The 18,751-nt window shown below is 47.3% G+C and overlaps 1 protein-coding gene across 1 annotated transcript in view; it reads right to left on the minus strand.

Annotated features, from left to right (window-relative positions):
• Positions 1-4,574: 4,574 nt before the first annotated feature.
• The window catches only part of LOC115402729 (cyclic AMP receptor-like protein A), a 48,806-nt gene continuing 34,629 nt past the window's right edge, over positions 4,575-18,751 (minus strand). The window contains exons 9-10 of the mRNA XM_030111253.1: positions 18,238-18,385; positions 4,575-5,228 (exon numbers count right to left, since the gene is read on the minus strand). Coding sequence (XP_029967113.1) covers positions 5,061-5,228; positions 18,238-18,385 — 316 coding nt within the window. The 3' untranslated portion in view covers positions 4,575-5,060. The remainder of the gene's footprint in view (positions 5,229-18,237; positions 18,386-18,751) is intronic.

Raw genomic sequence — 18,751 nt, forward strand, 5'->3', positions numbered from 1 at the left:
AGACAGACACGCGCGTGCACGACGCACACACTCCACTGACACACACACACACACCTCTTTATAGCTCTCTCGCTCTCGACACGCACCCACAAGCAGCGCGCACAAGCCTTGCGCGCAGGCAGACACAGACACAGACACACACACACACACACAGACACACACACACACACACACACACACACACACACACACACACACACACACACACACACACACACACACACACACGCGCGCGCGCGGGCAGGCAGCAGCGTCAATAAAAAGCCCAGCGCTGTGAGAGGCCGCCGGCACTCCACTCCCCCCTCCTGCCACTGCGATTAGCGGAGGCTGGCTGGCTGGGGAGAGGCGCCCCTCTGTTATCTGGGGCGGTGGCAGCCTGTGTGTGTGTTGAGAGAGAGAGAGAGGGAGAGCGAGGGGAGAGAAGGAGATTAATTTAACTCTTTGCGAGCCGGCTGTGAGCGCTGGAAGCTGCGCTCGGCTGTGCGCTGCGCTCGGCTCCGCTCGGCTCCGCTCCGCTCAGCAGCAGCCAGCCGGGCCGCCGGGAAGCTGCAGCCACATTAAACGCGCCGGTTTCAAGTAAAGGCTATAAATACAGGCAAGGTCGCGTCCTTGGTCGTGTTTCTAGAAATCCGGAGATTAATTCACGGTTTGTTTTTACAGCTGATCCTTGATATATTCTGCGCCACATATTTCAAAACATGACTCATAAGATAGGTGACAGGGAGAAAAAAAAAAAAAGATCATGCAGCCTATTCACCATAGATTTAAGACTAATTGGAAATACACCTTTGAATTACACAGTTAGTGTGTTTTAATTCACTTAGCTCCTGTTGGTCTGAGTGAAAGGGTTGCACATATCTCCTTCATTTTCCACCGTTATCATTAATATCAGATTGGTTATGTCCTGTCTGATTGTTCATTCAGCATGTGGAGTTAAAAAGCCTGAGCAGCTTCAGTGGTGCAACAAAAACAAAACTATTTCAGCATTGCGTTCAGTGGGAAAAAAAAATACTGCAATATCCCCAAAGGTGCGTTCAGCGCTGGGTTCTATCCGTCCTGTTGAGCTTCGTTTTCTTTTCAAAACAACATTATGGGTGATAACTTGACTTAAATCCAAGTGGGGGAGGGTGAAATGGCTGTGCCGCCATATGCAGTAACAAGCCGATCCATTCTCCATCTCACCTGTCATCAAACGCGCCTCGTCCAGCTGGAATGCAGCAGATTCCTGCGAGCTGAGGGAAACCTCTGCAGTGTTCAGTGAACAGGAGGGAAGAGCGTCACTGTTCACAATGTTTGCAATGCAAATGCTGAAAACTGGTCTCGCTTTACATTCCACTGGCAAACAGGTGGCGCACAGTGCCACACGTTTTAACCCCAGAAGCCGAGAAGCATGTTGGCCTCCGACGCCTCAGAACCAGAGACGCTCCTGAACCTTCAACCTCCCAGTGAGCCTCACATCACTGAAACCACGAGTTCCGGTTTGATGGCTGGTGTTGGTGTTTACAGTTACTCGGTGCTGTTCCTCCGCTGTGGGAAGGCTTTGCACAGACTCAAGGTCAGTGTCGACTAAAGAATTGGGGGGGGTTGTAAACAACGTAACCCTTTAACTCTCGCCATCGTCTCTTTTCTCCACTGGATTTTGGTGCTCTACTTGTAATATCTGGGTATTTAGAAAGTGAGAAAAACTTGAATTTGTGTCGATGAGTTGAAATTTACTCACAATCTGACCGAAAAGAGTCAGGACTCGTAATGAACGTCTACATCTTTGGTAAACACACTCATACTTGACAACGCTGGATTTGAGAAGTCATGACAAAGGTTGAAACATAATTACAGAACTTCAGAGCATTTCAGTGACCTTTAATGGCATTTTTTGGGGGGTTTGTTCTAGCAGGACTCTAAAAGGCCAGACCAACCTGTTATTCAGGACACACAGAAAGACATTTGTGTTAAAACGTCACACCATGGAGCTGCTCTGTAATTCAAAAAAAAAACCTGCACTGGGAGGTAAGGCAGGCGACTTGTTCGGCTGCATTTGGAGCATTAAGGAAAAGCTGAGCCTGTGTGTGAGTTTCAGAACTTCTAGAAGGGTTTTAGAGTCATTTGTTGTGTTTTCCTGCGAGTGGGCTTTCTCTGGATACTCAGGTTTGTCTCCCCCGTCCAAAACAAGCACGCGAGGTTAACCGGTGACCGGAGCCTTTCCCATGAGCCTCTGTGTTTGGTGACCTGTTAAAGGTGCATCCTGTCTCCGAGCATGGTCAGCTGGAAGCGGTTCAGACGCCACAAACCCAGCTGGGTGAATCCACAGCTGAAAATAATCCTTTTTTTTTTTTGTTAAAGTTATAGATTATACTTGTTTATGTATTATTCATAAAAAAACTGCAGCAACTTTCTCATAGTGCTCAATAGCATGGGCCTAGAGCGAGCATCGTTAATTAAAACATTTAAGGTCTACGCAGCAGCGTCCTTTCATCATTTATACTTTGAAGGCAGCAGTCATGCAGGCTGTAATCTCCCCATTAACCTTCTCCAGCCTTCTTCTTCTTCTTTTTTTTCCACAGTAAGCCGTGGGTGAGCGAGGTTTAGGAGGGGTTACACCCTCCCCCACAACCCCGCCTGTAAATACTGCCGGGGATCTAATAAATAGCAGACGGGGGGCTCCCGGTGGAAGCGGCGGCCCTCCCGCCTCCCGCCTCCCGCCTTCCGCTCGGAGGTGACGGAGCTCCGGCTTGTTTTCCAGCGTCTGGGCTGCTGCCGCTCTGCCGCCTCTCCCTCTCTCCACTTCTCCTCTCGCTGTTTCTGTGCGTCACAGCTAGGTCATGGCCGGACTCCAACAATGGCTCCGGTTTCTTCAGCCACTGCACACGCACCGCGCACCGCGCACACGCGCGCACACACACACACACACACACACACACAGGCACCGGGAGCACACAAACACAGATCTGACAAATGATAGGGTGGCGAAGCGAGGCGAGCTAATAGTAGGCAGCGCGCCTGCCGACATGCCCGTGGGCCGCGGGTGTTAAATTGTATCCAATTACGGCGCATGCGACGATATGAGGGGGGAATAATAATTCTTCTAGCGTGACAGGGAGATTCGCTTATTTCCCGGGATCTTTATACGGCGGGGGTGCGGGGCTGGAAACGTCCACGGGTCTGTGGGAACGCCGCGCGAGCGTATAGGGAGGAAAACATCCGATTTCTCTCCTGGAGGACATGCTGCAAATATTCCATTAATCAAAATCCAGTTAACCATGTTTGGAGACGCGAAAGGGCCGGCAGGGTCCAACCAATAATTAATAACCATTATTTAAGCAGCCCAGGTCTAAGAGACGCTTTAACACGCGTTCGCACGCACACCGAACACTTTGCAGGCTTTGGCGAGAGGGAATGAGGGATGGCATCAACGTGAAAATGAAATAAACACGCCCAGTCTCAGCTTTGTTATGAAATGTCTCTCCTGCTCATTTATTTGATGGAGTGCACAGTCAAGTCAAACCAGCAACAGTGCTACCAGAGACGCCGACGCTCGGCGGAGCTGTGTGTGTGTGTGTGTGTGTGTGTGTGTGTGTGTGAGATACAGCGATGCGACGCCGTGAAGCTGAACTCCGGTGTCGCTGACGCCCAGCAGGAAAGTCCAAAACCCCAGGGTAAAAAAAAAAGGAGGGTCAAGTGTCGGTTCATTAGTTCAGCTTGTCAGGGAGGCCGCCGACAGCCGGCGGAGCGCGGCGACGCCGACGGAACCACCTGGATATTGGAAAACCGAAGCGGCGGTGGTTGAATATAAAGCGGCTCCATTATCCTGCCAATCACAGCTCGGCCGTCCCCTCGGCGCGGCTCACAAAGGCCGCCGGATGATCAACCATCAAAGGCTGCTCCGGCGCCGAGGGAGCCGCCGCGTGAGCCGCAGCGTGAGCGCGCCATCCTTTCCAACCTGTTTTGACAAGCACCTCAGAAACAAGCGTGTGCGCGCGCGTGTGCGTGTGTGTGTGTGCGGGGGTATTTGTTTGACTAATCGCTGTATTTTTTTTCCATTTGTTCGTAAGGCTAGGTGTATTGAATCAAGCTGTGGCTCCGCCGCCACATGGGAGCAGCTCGTTTGGCCCAGGAGAAGGACTCCCTTCGAATTCCAGTCCAAGGCACGTACAAAAATAGAGCGTACACTTAAATATAAACAGTACATCCATCTGTTATAAATATAGCAAAACAAGTGTGATACTTCATAAAAAATACAAAACAACTTTTTCAAGGAAATACTTGTGCAGGAGTTTCCCCGACAGTAACGTCGTGTGTGAAGAGACGGAGTCGTCGCCCGTCTGAGGGAGGAGGCACGCGGACGTTTGGCCGCGTTTGACTCATTCGATTGTTTTTCAGTTTTTTTTTCTTTTCCTCCTTCACCTTTTCTGTCTTTCAGTACTCCCACCATCCCTCCAATCGGCAGCCACATTGTTTCGAACCAGAATCGGTCTCGGGGTAGATCTCGAGGCTTTCGCATCTGACGCACACGCTGCTTTTTAAAGACCTGCTTTTCTACTCATCTCCTGCAGAGAAGTGAGGAGGTAATTGCTGCGCATGCTAAAGGAACACCTTGTTATGATTGCCTTTCAGCCGCCCTTTATGTTTTTTTTTTTTTTTTTAAATTTATTTATATTTTCTGGTGTGCTGTGATGCTGCAGTGCGCAGGAGTCGAACCAAACTGTGCAGGGAGGGAAACGGCTGGGAGACGTTTGGGGATGCAGCCGATGACTCGAACATGAGGGGGATCTTTAGAGCCTCTCTGACGGCGGCGTTGCAGGGAGCTGGAGCTCTGCTCGGTATGTGTGCTGTGTGTGTCTTTAGGATATTAAATAGTAAAGGATGGGGATTAATAATGGAACCTGACAGCTCATCTCCGGCTTCTATCTGCCTGACTGTCCCCCCAATCTTCCCTTCCATTCCCTGCCTACCTCCTCTTCCTCCCTTCTCAGTTTCTAATCCGCTGCGTTTCTCTGTGGCTGCCTGCGACCCTCCGCCGTGCCTCCTTTGTCTGGCGCTCCCCCGCTCGCCCGCTCTCTCTCTCAGGGCCCTCGGTCTTTCAGGGTCATGTCAGGGGAGTAGAAGAGCACGTTGGTGTCGTCGTCGTCGTCATCGCTGAGGTCTGCCAGGTCAGCCTGTGTGTAGCGCACCGCCCCGGGGTAGTACTCTCCGATTCGCGTTCTGTCACACAGCCGCGACTGCAGAGCCAGCTGGAAGGGAGACACACACACACACACACACACACACACTGAATTAGTGCACAACATATTCTGCCACGAAGAAAGAATGTCCGCGATGAAAACTCAGAAACACGGCTATTTTTCTGAAACGCCGTCATCCGTTATGCACCCGACATCCAGGACACCTGTTAAGCTGCGCGTTAAGGCGACTGTGTTCCTCACACACATCGGCCACATCGCTAAATTTAACACATGGTCAATTCTCCGGGGCTTCTGGATATGGGGCAGCACTGGGGGGGGGGGGGGGGTTAGCAGGGAGTTCACATATTCTTCCTGGTTTTTTTTTTTACAGATATTTCAGCTCGATTCCAAAAGCCACAGACATATTTGTGAAATGGGTTGACGACAGTAAGCTGGTGTGAATGTATGACCTGTCCTTTCAGCTGGGATTGAGCCCAGCCTCCTGCCACATTCGTCTTTATACAGCAGTAAAAGACAGTATGCAGATGTAGATCTGATAAATACGGCGTGCTGGAGCTCAAACTGTGCATCACAGCAGTGAGGAAAGGTCATTCCTTCACTGCAGCGCTGTGGAAAAGTGGTCATCACTCTGCATTCACAGCAAGAACACTTGAGTTTGATACTCAGACTGGAGCTTACTCAGAGTTTGCATGTTCTCCCTGAGCATGCCTGGTACTTCTGCTTTCTCTCTGCGTTGGTTGCGTGATGGACTGGCAACCTCTTCAAAGTGGTGTACTTGCTATTCTGCACAATGGCAGCTGTGACGGACTCAAGTTGTTTAAGATGCCAACACGGTTAAAACAGATAAAAAAGATAAATGGACGGATGGATGGATGATGGATGGAGGGTATGAGGAGCAGCATGTTTGGTGCAAGACAGGACGGTCAAATTGTTTTAACAGCAACTGGAATTTTCTCAAACAATAATCTCTAAAGTTTATGGAAACTGGTTCATAAAATTTCATGCTGGGACCAGATGCTGAGGAGAATGGCCAAACTGGTGAATCGAGCTGGAAAGACGGTATAGAGAACTCAAATGTCCGTTCATCGCAATGAAATTATGCAAAATGAAAATTACTAAACACACAAACCATCAAAAGTTGAGGCAGCCGGGACGCAGCCAGTCCCACTTTTCTTAGCTTGTTGACTAAAACCAGGATTCTCTAAGAAAAGCCAATGGCTCAAATGGACTCTGCAGCATCAGAGAAGTGAAACTGGAAAGCCCTGCACGGCCTCATGAGTCTCAGGATCAGTTACAACATTTAAAGTACGTGGTCAGGAGTCAAAGCGATGCTTAACGACTGAACAACTGTGGGAATTTCCTCATCTGATTGTCAGTTTTTGCGATTGGACACTGCGGCACGACGGCGATTTGCATTACGGCAGCGATTGATTTTGATTTGACTTCTTTACAGAAAACTGCTGTCGTATTTTTCTGCACCTTGCTTGGCCTTCCTGCAGCCTGAACACGCTCACGCGCATTCAAATGAACGGTCGGGCTGGAGTCTCTTCCCTGGTTTTATATCGAACGTGGCCGTACAGACTCAAATGCGGCGCTCAAAGCCCGTGTTCCTGGCCGAGTATTTAAACTGTGCAAACGAGGCTGCCAGCCTTAAATATCTCAGATACTTTTAAATGACTGTTGCCTGCAGGAGACAACATGCATGAAGCCGTTACCCCTTTTTCATTTTGCTCGCATTTCCATAAATGTCCGGTTCTTCAGGCAATGTGGAGTAAAAAGTCGACCATCAACCCCGTCAGATGTAATATTGCTGAACAGCTGGGGCTTGAAATTAAATGTGCTTCTGTACAATCAAACATCAACTTCTTTGTTATGTTTGGAACCACAATTACATGACAGTCCGAAGCTGAGTGTGAAAATACATACAGAGCATTTTTCCACACACAGCTTCGTTCTCACGTGAAGCAAAAGCAAAAGAAAGCTCGATATGAGTCCGAGTGTGTGAATGTGGCGGGACCCAGATGAGAGGGGAAAAAAAAAAGTTTAGACAAAACTTTAAAGTGGCACAACTTTTAGTGGATTACTGAGGAACATGAAAGCTGTAATTCTACTGTTTACCTCATTATTATTGCAATGAAAGAGGAAATTACTGCCCTCGTGATAGCCTTTTAGAGTAATAAAATCCTGTCTCACAGGATTATAAACAACTGTGCAGTGTTCAGGCATCTGGTCAGCTCTCACACTCATAGATCTGGACTGTCCTGCCACCATCGTATTTCATTACTTTACTGCTTTGCTTGAAAATCCACTGCTGCTTTAAAGACGGGCTGGTTATGATCTAACAAGCAAAAGTAGGCACCAAGAGGGAACTAATAGGACGGCCTGGTCGAGGGTTACTGTAGTGAAGGAGCAAGGCCACAGCCCGTTACCAAAATAAACAACGACAAGATATCAGTCCTGTCTTTAAGTTGATTTAATCTGATCGATGCAAAGAGGCCTGCTTAATGCTGCTTCAGTTCTCTGAATATTTTAACTAATTCATGAGTTTGGATTAATCCCATTTCCATCTATTCACCAGGCAGATCCTTTTGTTCACGCCGACATCTAAGTCAGGCCACATCCAAGCCAAAGAAGATCAAGGACAAGTCTGCACGGAAAAGGGCTGAAACGCTTAGTTCACCAGGCTCATCGGCGCGGGAAGCAGCACACACACCAAGAAAAAGCTCTGTTCACTTTTTATTTGTTTTTTTTTTTTTTTTTTTAAGAAAGTGTTAGAGAGAGGTGGTGAGATAAAAGCCATTTGACGTGATCAAGTACTTGTACCGCAGATTTTTATTCACACGACGGAGAAGAATTCAAAACAGAGAGCCGTGAGGTGAGCTTTACTTTGTATGCCCGCCTGGAAGTTAGCGTCACCTTGGTTCACTTCACAAAGACCAAGCAGGATTGTGACATCCGTGAATGGATTGTTGCAGAAAATAAACTCAGTGGTCAATAAAGGTTTAGGATACAGAGTCATTAAAATGGGCAAGACAATCTTTTCAACCGAACGGGTTCCATTAACTTTTTAAGTCGACACACCTTCCTCTGAACCTCGTCTTCAAACGCCTTTCATCTTATCATGACATTGAAAACACAAAGAATCTCGAAGTTGTTAATACGGTGTGTCCTGGTCTTGGGGACGGCTGCTCGTGGTTCGTCCGGCGCCATGGGGCTCCGGGGGAACGAGGGTGGGGGGGGGGGGGGGGGGGGGCTTACCGCTGCCAGCGACTCGCTGTCTGGAGGGAAGATGTCTTCCCTCTAGATGTCCAACCCCAGACCCCTTCCTTTCCCCGCTCTCTTTTACACACACACACACACACACAGGGTTTTGCGAGGTGGGTCGGAGGGGGAGGTGGAGGGGGAGGTGGCTGCACTCTTCATTTTCTTGATATGGATGCAGTCATTGTGTTGCATCGTGGATTGTTACACCAGTGGCCGTCTGTGCTAGGTTTTTCCTGCTACTCTGGTTTTTCAGTGCGACACACGTGTTCTCAGCTTGTCCATCTCATATCGGCGCCCCTGATAATTGCCAGCTATGTTTCCTGATAAAGCCCGTAGGGTATCCTCTGCTGTGCCTCTGTGCAGGTCTCGTGGTCCGTTGTCTGGTGTGTCGGATCTGACTGATGGAACGTTACTTTATCGTTTTATTCTCTCGTCTTTTTGTCCCCCTGTCAGAGACGGCAATATTATGTATATTTATTAATAAACAAGGATTCAAATTGTGCCCAACTAAATAAGAAATCATATTATCAAGAGGAGAATTATACTCATAAACTCCCCTGGGTAGATCAAATTTGTTTGGCACAACACAGCAGCCAGACCCTCGATCTGCTTGCTTCAATGCTGGCCAGGAAGGGGAGGGAGAGTGTGTGTGTGTGTGGTGTGTGTGTGTGTGTGTGTGTGTGTGTGTGTGTGTGTGTGTGTGTGTGTGTGTGTGTGTGGTGTGTGTGTGTTTAATACTGAAAAAAGTGAAGTCGCCATGCAATGGTGCAGCAGATAACGACGTAGCCTCAGTCCAAGAGGGTCTTTGCAAAAAACTAAATTCTAAAGATTTGAAAGGATGGCTGGACTGGTGTCTGACGCGTCAACGAATCACCGGCATACCAATCGCACTTGAAGCAACTGAAGCAGTTACTAATGGTTTCTTTCTTTCTTATGTCTGTATTCTTGCTTGTGTTGTACGTCGCTTTGGACAAAAGCGTCTGCTAAATGAAATTGTAGAATTGTAGAATCTCCCATAAGTCCGAAGAGAATCGCTTTCAAGGAGGATTTCAGTTGGCTATTTTAAAAAGAAATTTCAAGTATTCTTATTAGTCTCAGTCAAAACACGAACATTTTCAGAATTCGGTTGAATTTATTTTCTATAAATCTTAAACTATATGAAATTTAGGGATGCCTGTATCTATGCAGTCTGTTCAGTGGTCCAAGCGTTAACAGAGCTCGGCAGTTCTGCTCTCAGGTGAGCTTTCCGGTCACTTCAGGCCCAGACAGGCGATTGTTTCAATGAAGAACCTTACAGTGAGAACACTAGCCGACAGAAATCACAACCACGTGGCCATTTAGTGGTGAACTGATGAATCTGAAATCCCCCTGTGGATGTGAATGTTGCTGCATGTAGTTGTCTTTGTGTGCGTCTGTGAGGGTGTGTACCCTGCCTGAACCTGCACGGATAACTCGCTCTGGAAGACGGATTTAGAGACGGATGAATCACCAGACCGGCCCCAGCGTCTGAATGAGAGTCTGCAGGTAGCTGCTCTGCAGGCAAACATCAGTGACTTGAGTTTGAACAGGTTCCTTCCCGGGACTGGCTGAAGCACAGAGGATGTGCTGCTGCAGTTTGTTGACTGAGATTTTGCAGAGATTTCAGTGTGTGCGCACTGGCAGCTCTGCCAGAAGGAAGCGAGCACAAAATATAGTTCAAGTGCTTGTAGGATACCAAACAGATGTTTGACCAGACAACACGACGATCTGCAGTCGTCTCATAACGAAACGAAGCCGTGAAGCACAGTTCTGATACAACAAAAAATGACCTGGAGAGGCTCAAATTAGTTCCAAATATAAAACACATTTTAAATTAAAACAAAAAAAAGAGCTGGCTTTGTGTTGAGACTGCAGCGCTGCTGAGGGATACCGGGAATCGGAGGAGCTGCTTCCTGCGCACATGGAGAAGAAGTGAGCTGTGAGCTCATTGCAGAGCCACAGGCGGTTCAGCTGTATGGCGAGAATGCAGATCAATATCAGGGAAGGAGCGGGAGGAAGAGGGGGAGACGGCAGCGAGACGGGGAGCGCACAGGTGGGAGGGAGCCGCCGCACAAAGAGGAGCGGCGGAAAAAAATAATGTAAGAGCGATAAATGCCAGAGACGCTGTAACGGGGAACTGGGAACAGAGGAGCAAGAGGAAAGAGACGCTTAGAGAAGAGAGAGAACCGCGGCGGCGAGAGACAGAGGAGTCAGAGGCGACTGGGGAAGAAAGAATCGGGATGAGAGAAAGCAGACGAGGCAACGTCCAGTGAGAGAGAACAGGAAGTGTACATGCAACAAAGAAGCAGGCTGACTGAAGAAACTGGGTTACAAACAGCGTTTCATTAACCTGGTTACTTAAACACATGAATGAGGTCCGCAAGGGAGAGGCAGACGACGGCCAGGCTCCGTTCTGAGCTGCACGGGGCAGTTCTACGTGGTGCAGAGTGGCGAGGATAAAGGAGAGGCAATCTGAGAGCGCAGAGGATAACTTATAGTTAGGCTCAGTGGTCGGAAAGGTCAGGAGAGTGTGTGGGAGCAAGGAGCACTTTTACTGCAGGACTGTGATCTCCACGTTCCAGATGTCTCTCCATTCCAACACACCTGAGGCCGAATTTACTCCACTAATTCCAAAATTAGTAATCAACCAAAGCTGATGAACATGAGCCTATTCCACCGGAAGCTGGTCGACAGAAGTCTCTGTAGCGTGAGGATCTGACCCCAGCAGACTCACTTATCCACGAGACTAAACTGTAAATTGACTTTTGAATGGATTTTGCTTACATTCCGCGTTATTACTGCTTCATCAATCTCAGCAATCTTTACACAATCAGCTGCATTCACCCATTCACGCCCCCACCCCCCGCCCCCCACCACCGATAGCTGCAGCCACCGGGAGCGCCGCGGGGCTCAGTGTCTTTCCCAGGGAGATTGAAATTGAACCGCCGATATCGGGATTGGAAAACGACCCGCTCAACCAGCAGTCACACCCCGATAACACGAAACAGAAATACAATTTCCTCCAATGCTTTTTTAAGTTGAGGTGGGAGCCGGGACAGCAAATGCTATCATCAGCTGTCAGGACATTTTACACATGACTGATATAAATATGAAGGCTTTTTTTTCCCCCGGATTTAACTACCTCTGCAGCTTCCACCCATCGAAATCATGCATCTGTCTTTATTCCTTGCTACTATATACAAAATATATATATAACAATTTATCGATTCCAAAACTTGCACTTACAATTGATGAAACATGAATATATTGACAGGTGTGTGTCTGTTGCCACCATTTAGAATAAAAGGCCGCAGTAGAGAGTCATGGTGTCATGCAACTATGGCCACGCTTCTCAAGTGAAAAGGCATCGTTTTGTGTTTTCGTTGCAGAAAATTTCATTTTTACACCAAACATTTTGAAAAAGATGCTTGTTTACACAGAAACGCTGAAAATGATGTAGTTTTCATGTTGGGTTTCTGTAACAAAACCACACGCAGAAAAATACGCCATGAACATTATTAATTTTAGAAGTGTAGAAACAAACCACAGGTGCTGATGAGAAACAGACCCAAGCAAAATGTGAAATTTCTCCATGTGCCTTCCTTAATTGACAGATTTACTTTGTGAGGTGAAACTGAGCTCACATGGAGAGCGGCGTTATGCACCGGTGCCTCACGGGCAACAGGGCCTAAGTTTGAATCCGAGCGGGGTTTCTCCGTTCCCAATCCTGAGCCGGGCCTTACTGGGTCCGCTGGTGACTGTAAATTGGCTGGAGGTGTTACTACGTCTGTCTGAGACGGACTGGATCCCTGCCGTGGCGTGCTCCGGATTTTAGCCCAGTGTCAGGTGAGACAGGCGCTCGTGGTTCCCGAGGCCGGGCTCCGGATAAAACAGGCAAGGAAGACGGATGATGAAACTGTAATGCAACACTTTATTCTAATCCTCAACTATAACTCTATCACCATTTATACCGAAGACAGGCCGGGATAAGGCCACGACAGCAACAAAACAAAGTTTCTGTTGAAAAGGGTGCAACAGAGGACGGGGAGCCGGATCCTTCAAGAGGAAACAACGAGCGGATCGCTTCAGTCTCGCTATGAAAGAACGAGGAACGATCACGGCCACAGGAAACACGGCGACAGAGAAGAAGCTTCAAAGAAAAGACCAAAAAAAATTGGGAGCCTATCCTTTAAATCATGCAAATGCACTAAGGCAAACAGCAACAGGAATGGAGAGGCAGAGAGCTGCTGAGCGAGCGCGAGGAGTCGGGGTTAGGAGGGCTGGGGGAGGGGGGGGGAGGGGAGGGGAGGGGGGGTGGGTTATCTGGTGCGAAAGCGCAGATTCGTCGCTTTGAGAGAGGAATGTTTTGACGCTGTTACAACCCTCCACCCCGCCCGCCGCCGCCGCCGCCTCCTCTCCCTCACCCCGCCTCTCCCCCGCCAATCTCACACCTGATGTGTGGGGGCTGCTGGGAGCCGCATGCCAAGATGAATAACAACCGGCTGTTAGTCACGATAGCGCACGAACACACACGCCCGCCTGTCTCTCTCTCTCTCTCTCTCCCTTCCCCTCCGCCTCGCTCGCCGCTCGCTCCCTCTGCCTCTCCTTCCTTCTCCCTCGCTGGTCGTCTTCTTTCCCCTCTCCCTTCCTCTCTGACACACACACAAACAGCATTTTGCCCGTGATTTACGAACACATTGAGATTCCATTTCACTCCTCTGTCTCTCCGTCTCCCCGCTCACCACGGTGCAACGTTGACATTTGGGTTGAAGGTCATACCACACATTCCACTCTTCCACGTTGCGCTCATGACCCGTTATCAGCGAGGCTGCTGATACTGAGTAGGTGACGATACGCGCGCGCGCATGTATGTGTGTGTGTGTGTGTGTGTACACGTGAACGACAGACCACCGAGATATTTCTTGCGCGTGGTTCAATATCAGCTCTGCCTCGTATCTGCAGGTACAGTCAATGTTTGCAGATTGAGACAAATCTGCGGAGGACGGTATTGATTGCGGCGTTTATTGAAATGCAGCCGATGAGGCTTTTGCGGTCCAAACGTAAAAACATAATCTTTCTGGTAATTTTGTCTTCATTACTTTTTCCTAAAAGCTGAATTTGGGGAAAAAAAAAAAAAAAAAAGGATTGGAAAATAAAGTCTCTGATTTGTAATTTTTCTCTGTGAAAAGAGGGAATTTTGGCATCAGAAGCAACAATTATTTCCAGTATAGGTGATTTGTGAACACCTGTGACAGATGGAGCTAGTCAATGTGGGAAGTTAAATAGTGTAATTAACAATTCTGAAGCAATTATTTCTCACTAGAAAGAACGTTGAAAACACGTAACATGCAGTGGGGAGTTTGCTGCATTTGCACAAGTGCTGCCGGTTGCTCAAATCTGGCTTTTTCCCCCCACTGACTTTAATTGACTGCATACAAAAATGCAGAAGTGAAAATTTTCCTAAGCGCAGCGAATCACAATTTTTCATTTCTGCGTTCATTCATGCTCCTTAACACAGTTTTCACGTCATTAAAAACACGCATGGCTTGACCAAACTCCTACAAAATAAATAAATAAATTTGAAGATTTTACTTTTTTTTGAGTCGTAGCTGAATCAGAAAACTCCGTGGATCTGCTCCAGCTCAGAGACGTGAAGCCGTTTGCATTGTTACTGCAGCAGGTTTAATTCCTCTGCTATACATGTCAAAGAAAATTCTCTCCTCTCAAGGTTTCCACTCTGCGGCTCCTTTATGTATTTCCGCGTATTGTTTGCATTTTGGGCTTTGAACCGCATGCTGCATGTGAACAGATGGAAATACTGCGGCGATTTGCAAACACTCTTTTTTATGTACATTCACTGTTTTGCAACAACAAAAAAAAAATCAGATACAGAATACAAGAAATTCAAAACAAAAATATTCTGCTCGACAGAATCTGGGAAAGTTTGTGTTGAAAAGCTGTAAAATGCAATAAACGTGTGGCTGGAACCCAAAAAAATGCAGGAATTTCCTTCATGTTTAAAGGTGCGATAAGTAAGTCCAGTTAAAGTTTCTCCCTAAAGCATCAGGACTGGAACGCATCCACTTCACTGAGGAAGAGCAGCGTCAGGCGGAGCCTCACGTCTTATTACTCTGCCGCCACAGTCCCTCAGCACGGATACGATACGCCGGCTATAGTGCCAGCATTTCAGCGTTTCCAGCTTTCAGATGAGACCAGCGAAGGTCTGGCTGGTGGGAGGACACAGAAAACCCAGTGGTTGTTCCTGAAAAAAAGAAGAGCCAACTTCCACATGTCAAGAGCCGCTGTGGCTGCACACTGAAGGGCAGACGTCTCTGCTCGTCTTTGACGGCGCTCTACTTGAATTCAGGTGTGGACAGACTTCTTTATTATTATCTTTTTTAAGGAGTACTTGTATGAATATGATTTTTAGAGAAATGAATGAGGGAAAAATCTCACACTTTCATTTTCCATCTAAAAAGGCTTGTGTGGAGGGACACGGTCTGAAGAGACAGCAAATTTCCTCAACCTAACATAAAATGCAGAAGAAAACCTATCCTTTTTTATCACTGACCTCATTTTTGGTAGCTATTTAGACTGGACTGACATTGAAAAACCTTGACTTCCCCACTTTATACTGTTGATAATTAAAAGAAACATCCTGAAATTCTTCATCTATTCAAAGCTGAGTTTGGAAGAAAAATCAGGACCTTCAAACAAAAAGCGAGAGTCTCAATAATGCCGCTGCTTGCAGTGGATCTTTGTGAATTTATTAGAGCAAGGAGATAAACGGTTAACGGCAAAAACAACAACGGTGGTGAAGAACATGAGACGGAGCCCTGACCAAGTCTGACCATATTTTTAGCAGGAGCCGGGAGCCACGGCTGAAATGGGACTGAAAATTGGATAAGTGGCCACAATCGATTTATGACAAACAATTGTGGAGAAGAATGAGGATGATGTTCCTGGTTGTTTTGTGAGAATTCTCAGACTGGCTGGACGGCACGTAGGAGGAGCGGTCAGCGCCGTATTATTTCAGGCAGGAAGACGGCTCCCGGTCTGATCCGGGAGATTTTCCATGCTCTCATTGTGCCGGTGTGGATTTTCGCTACATCTAAGGCCTGAATGTGTGGAGGAGCGTCCGTCTCCCCGCGGCGGACGGAGGTGTCCTGTGTGTGCAGTGGCTTCCACCCAAATGTCAGCCGGGACACGGTCCAACTCCCCGCAATCAAGTCTGCATAACATGAGCAAGAAAGATGAATGGAAAGAATCCCAGATAGAAGGAATTTCAGCTAAGCTGGCTTTGTTTTATTTATTTTGCAAATATTGTGATTGGCTCAGTGTTCTGAATGAAATGTGCCCCACAGATTAACAACTCGGTGCCATTAGAGAAGGCTGCTCCATAGTCTGAAGGGAAGTTTGCATTGTTTTGCTAAATAAACAAAGGCTTCTCCTTTTTTTATTCTGCAGTGGAAGATAAAGGTATTAAAACCACTAAACGGCTCTATTTGTATCTGAATCAAACCAAAAAAAAAAGCAGCCCTGAAGAGATCTGACTTGTTTCACAGATCAGCTTCGTGACTTGCTCTCTTCCCTGTTTGGGATTTCCTTTGTTTTGTTTTCTTCCAAACAAGCATTAATAATCGTCTCATATTTCACCGGGTTCCAAACCTATGAAATGACTCTTGTCAGCTTCCAAAATCGTCTCTCAAATCACAATGATGCTCACGTCAACATCTGTCATAGATTGTCAATTACAAGGCTCCTTAGTATAAAAACTGACAATGGCGTGTTGCTGAGAGCTCCACAAAGCTTGTTAATCAATCTCAATGACTCAACAATCACTTTGCCAGGCACTGAGAATGGTGACTTTTACTATTCGCTCTCTGCCTCTTCAAGTGGGCGGTTGATCTGCTCTCGCCCGTCCGGACGGGGCAAAGCTGGGCTTCAAGGCGTGTTTTCCTGGAGGTCCTGAGACCTGTTGATGCGGTGGTCCCTGGATCACGATAATAAATGGGTTCAATCTGATTAAAGTGATTGCTCACACAAGGTCAGCAATAAGCCCAGCAAGAAATGATCCAACCAGGACACATGGATGATCTGGTGAGTTCGTACGGTTGTAAACATAAAGCAGTTAAACCTCCCATGGAGCCAGTTTCTCCAAAATATGCATATATTTTGAGCACTTAATAGACCATCTGATTGCACAAATGTATTTTATAGAATCTTTTAGCATCTAAAGCAGGGAACAGTCAATATTAGTGGAGTTACTATGCTTGGCTTATCTCGAAAAAGTGCTGCGGGGGTCCCTGTTAAGCATTTGTTTCTAATATGCTTTCCTTTCAAGCCTGACATCAAGCGTCGCTTCTCACACAGCGGAGACAGAAACTTGAAGGATTCTGCATTATTTCAAGTATGGATGCCTTGGGAAAACAGAAAGTAAGTCACCCATTCAGTCACGGGCCTTTTCAGTCAAAGCGTGCTGGGATGGGCTTCATCCACCTGTGACCCTGACAGCGGCGCGCCGAGGTACACCGCCGAGAACAGATGGCATTCAGACGCTCATAAAGACCTTTTCATATGCAGAATCTGTGACATTGCTGGCTGCATATATCTGTTCAAGTAATGGCTTTTTAACTATGAACGACAAATTTAGTGTGCGTATTGGTCTACCATACACCGGAATGTTCGCTCAACCACTCTGTCACGTTTGTGATTTCTGCTCAATTTAGACAAGAGACTCTAATGATCTTTCTTTTCTTTTTTTTTTAAATCAAAAGCAACCATGTGGCTAGCGTTCATTAATTTTTCCACTCAAAAGTCTAAAAATGACAGATTGCCATAAAATTATCCACAGATCTTCAAATAGATCTCATGATCTTAAGTGTCACGGTCCAAAACAGTTAGTAAAGTGCCCCATACTGGTTTCAGAGGCCTGCAGTTCCTTCAAAAAGAAATAAAGGAGGGAACCTAGAACCATGAGCACCCCCCACACGATCTCCAGATAACAATCAATGAGCTCCAAACCGAAACCACGCTTTGTGTACCCAATGCGTTTGTACATCTTTAAAGAAAAGCGTCCTGAAAGGCAAATGACTTCTTCACTTCAGTCTCACACAGCAGCTTTCCACAGTCTCAGACTCCATAGCGCCGCCACCAAAGCTCAGATTCTCTACTGACAAAAAGTTCTCAGTTTCACTGCTTTGTAAATTTTGACAACTGCAACTTCAAGAACTAAAGGGGAAGTGCAACCGGCACTTGAAGGGGGGGAAAAAGAAAATCCAGAAACTACATACCATACGTATTGATTTATTGGATGCCACATCCAAACACACACTGTGAGAAGCTGTGAGACCGAGCTCGATCAATCTGAACCATGTGCTGCACTTTGCACTCGGACTATCTGGTGTTGAAAAAGCAATCACGTGGACACACAAAAACATTTTCCCTTTGTGCCTCAGACTCGTGGTTCCCCACCGGCTTACCCCTGAAACCCCGAAAACAGCATCTAAGAAAGGTGGCGAACTCTTCTGGGGTCAAACACCACAGTGAAGCCAAACACTGGCAGACATACTCACTCAACAAACATTTCAAATCAAATTAGCGTTCCAGGCCGGCGCTACACTGCAGGACTTATCATACGAATGTTTGACAACCTCAGATTATAACCTGCCTTTAATAGAGAAAAAAATTACTTCTTTTCAAACAAGACCTTCACAGAGAAACAACTTTTAACGTTAAAGAGTTGTGTGTGTGTGTGTGTGCGCAGTGTGTGTACCTGCATGCCAGTCGGGCTCAGCACGCTCCACCAATCTCTGTCCAGGCCAAAGACGAAGGCATTGGCCAAACCGTGAAGCGGCGCCGAGAGGACGTGCAACAGGATGAGGGGGTAGGATGGATTCCCCGGGTACAAGGCGTTATGGAGTCTGGTGGAGGAGGGAGGGAGAGGGAGAGGGAGGGAGAGAGAGGGGAGAGAGGGCAAAATGTTTAGTTCAGACAAAAAAATAGACGTAAATAAAGTTTCAACTGTAGGAGAGCTTTAGGGATGAAGATGAAGTAATTGAAGAAGTCAGTTGGAAAAGAAAGACAAGAGAAGGAGGGGGCAGGGAGCAGCTGAAAGAGAGTGAAAGAGAGGCAGAGGACAAGTGAGTGACAGAGTGAGGGACAGGGCGAGAACGAGAGGTAATGAGAGCGAGCGGCACAAGCAGAGGAAGAGGGGGAGAGAGAGAGGAAAAGAGGAGGGCGAAAGAGCGAGTGAGCTTTATATCAGCGTTTAAGAGCCCATTAGGCAG

Source organism: Salarias fasciatus, chromosome 16 (genome assembly GCF_902148845.1).
Source record: "Salarias fasciatus chromosome 16, fSalaFa1.1, whole genome shotgun sequence".
Taxonomy (NCBI): Eukaryota; Metazoa; Chordata; class Actinopteri; order Blenniiformes; family Blenniidae; genus Salarias; species Salarias fasciatus.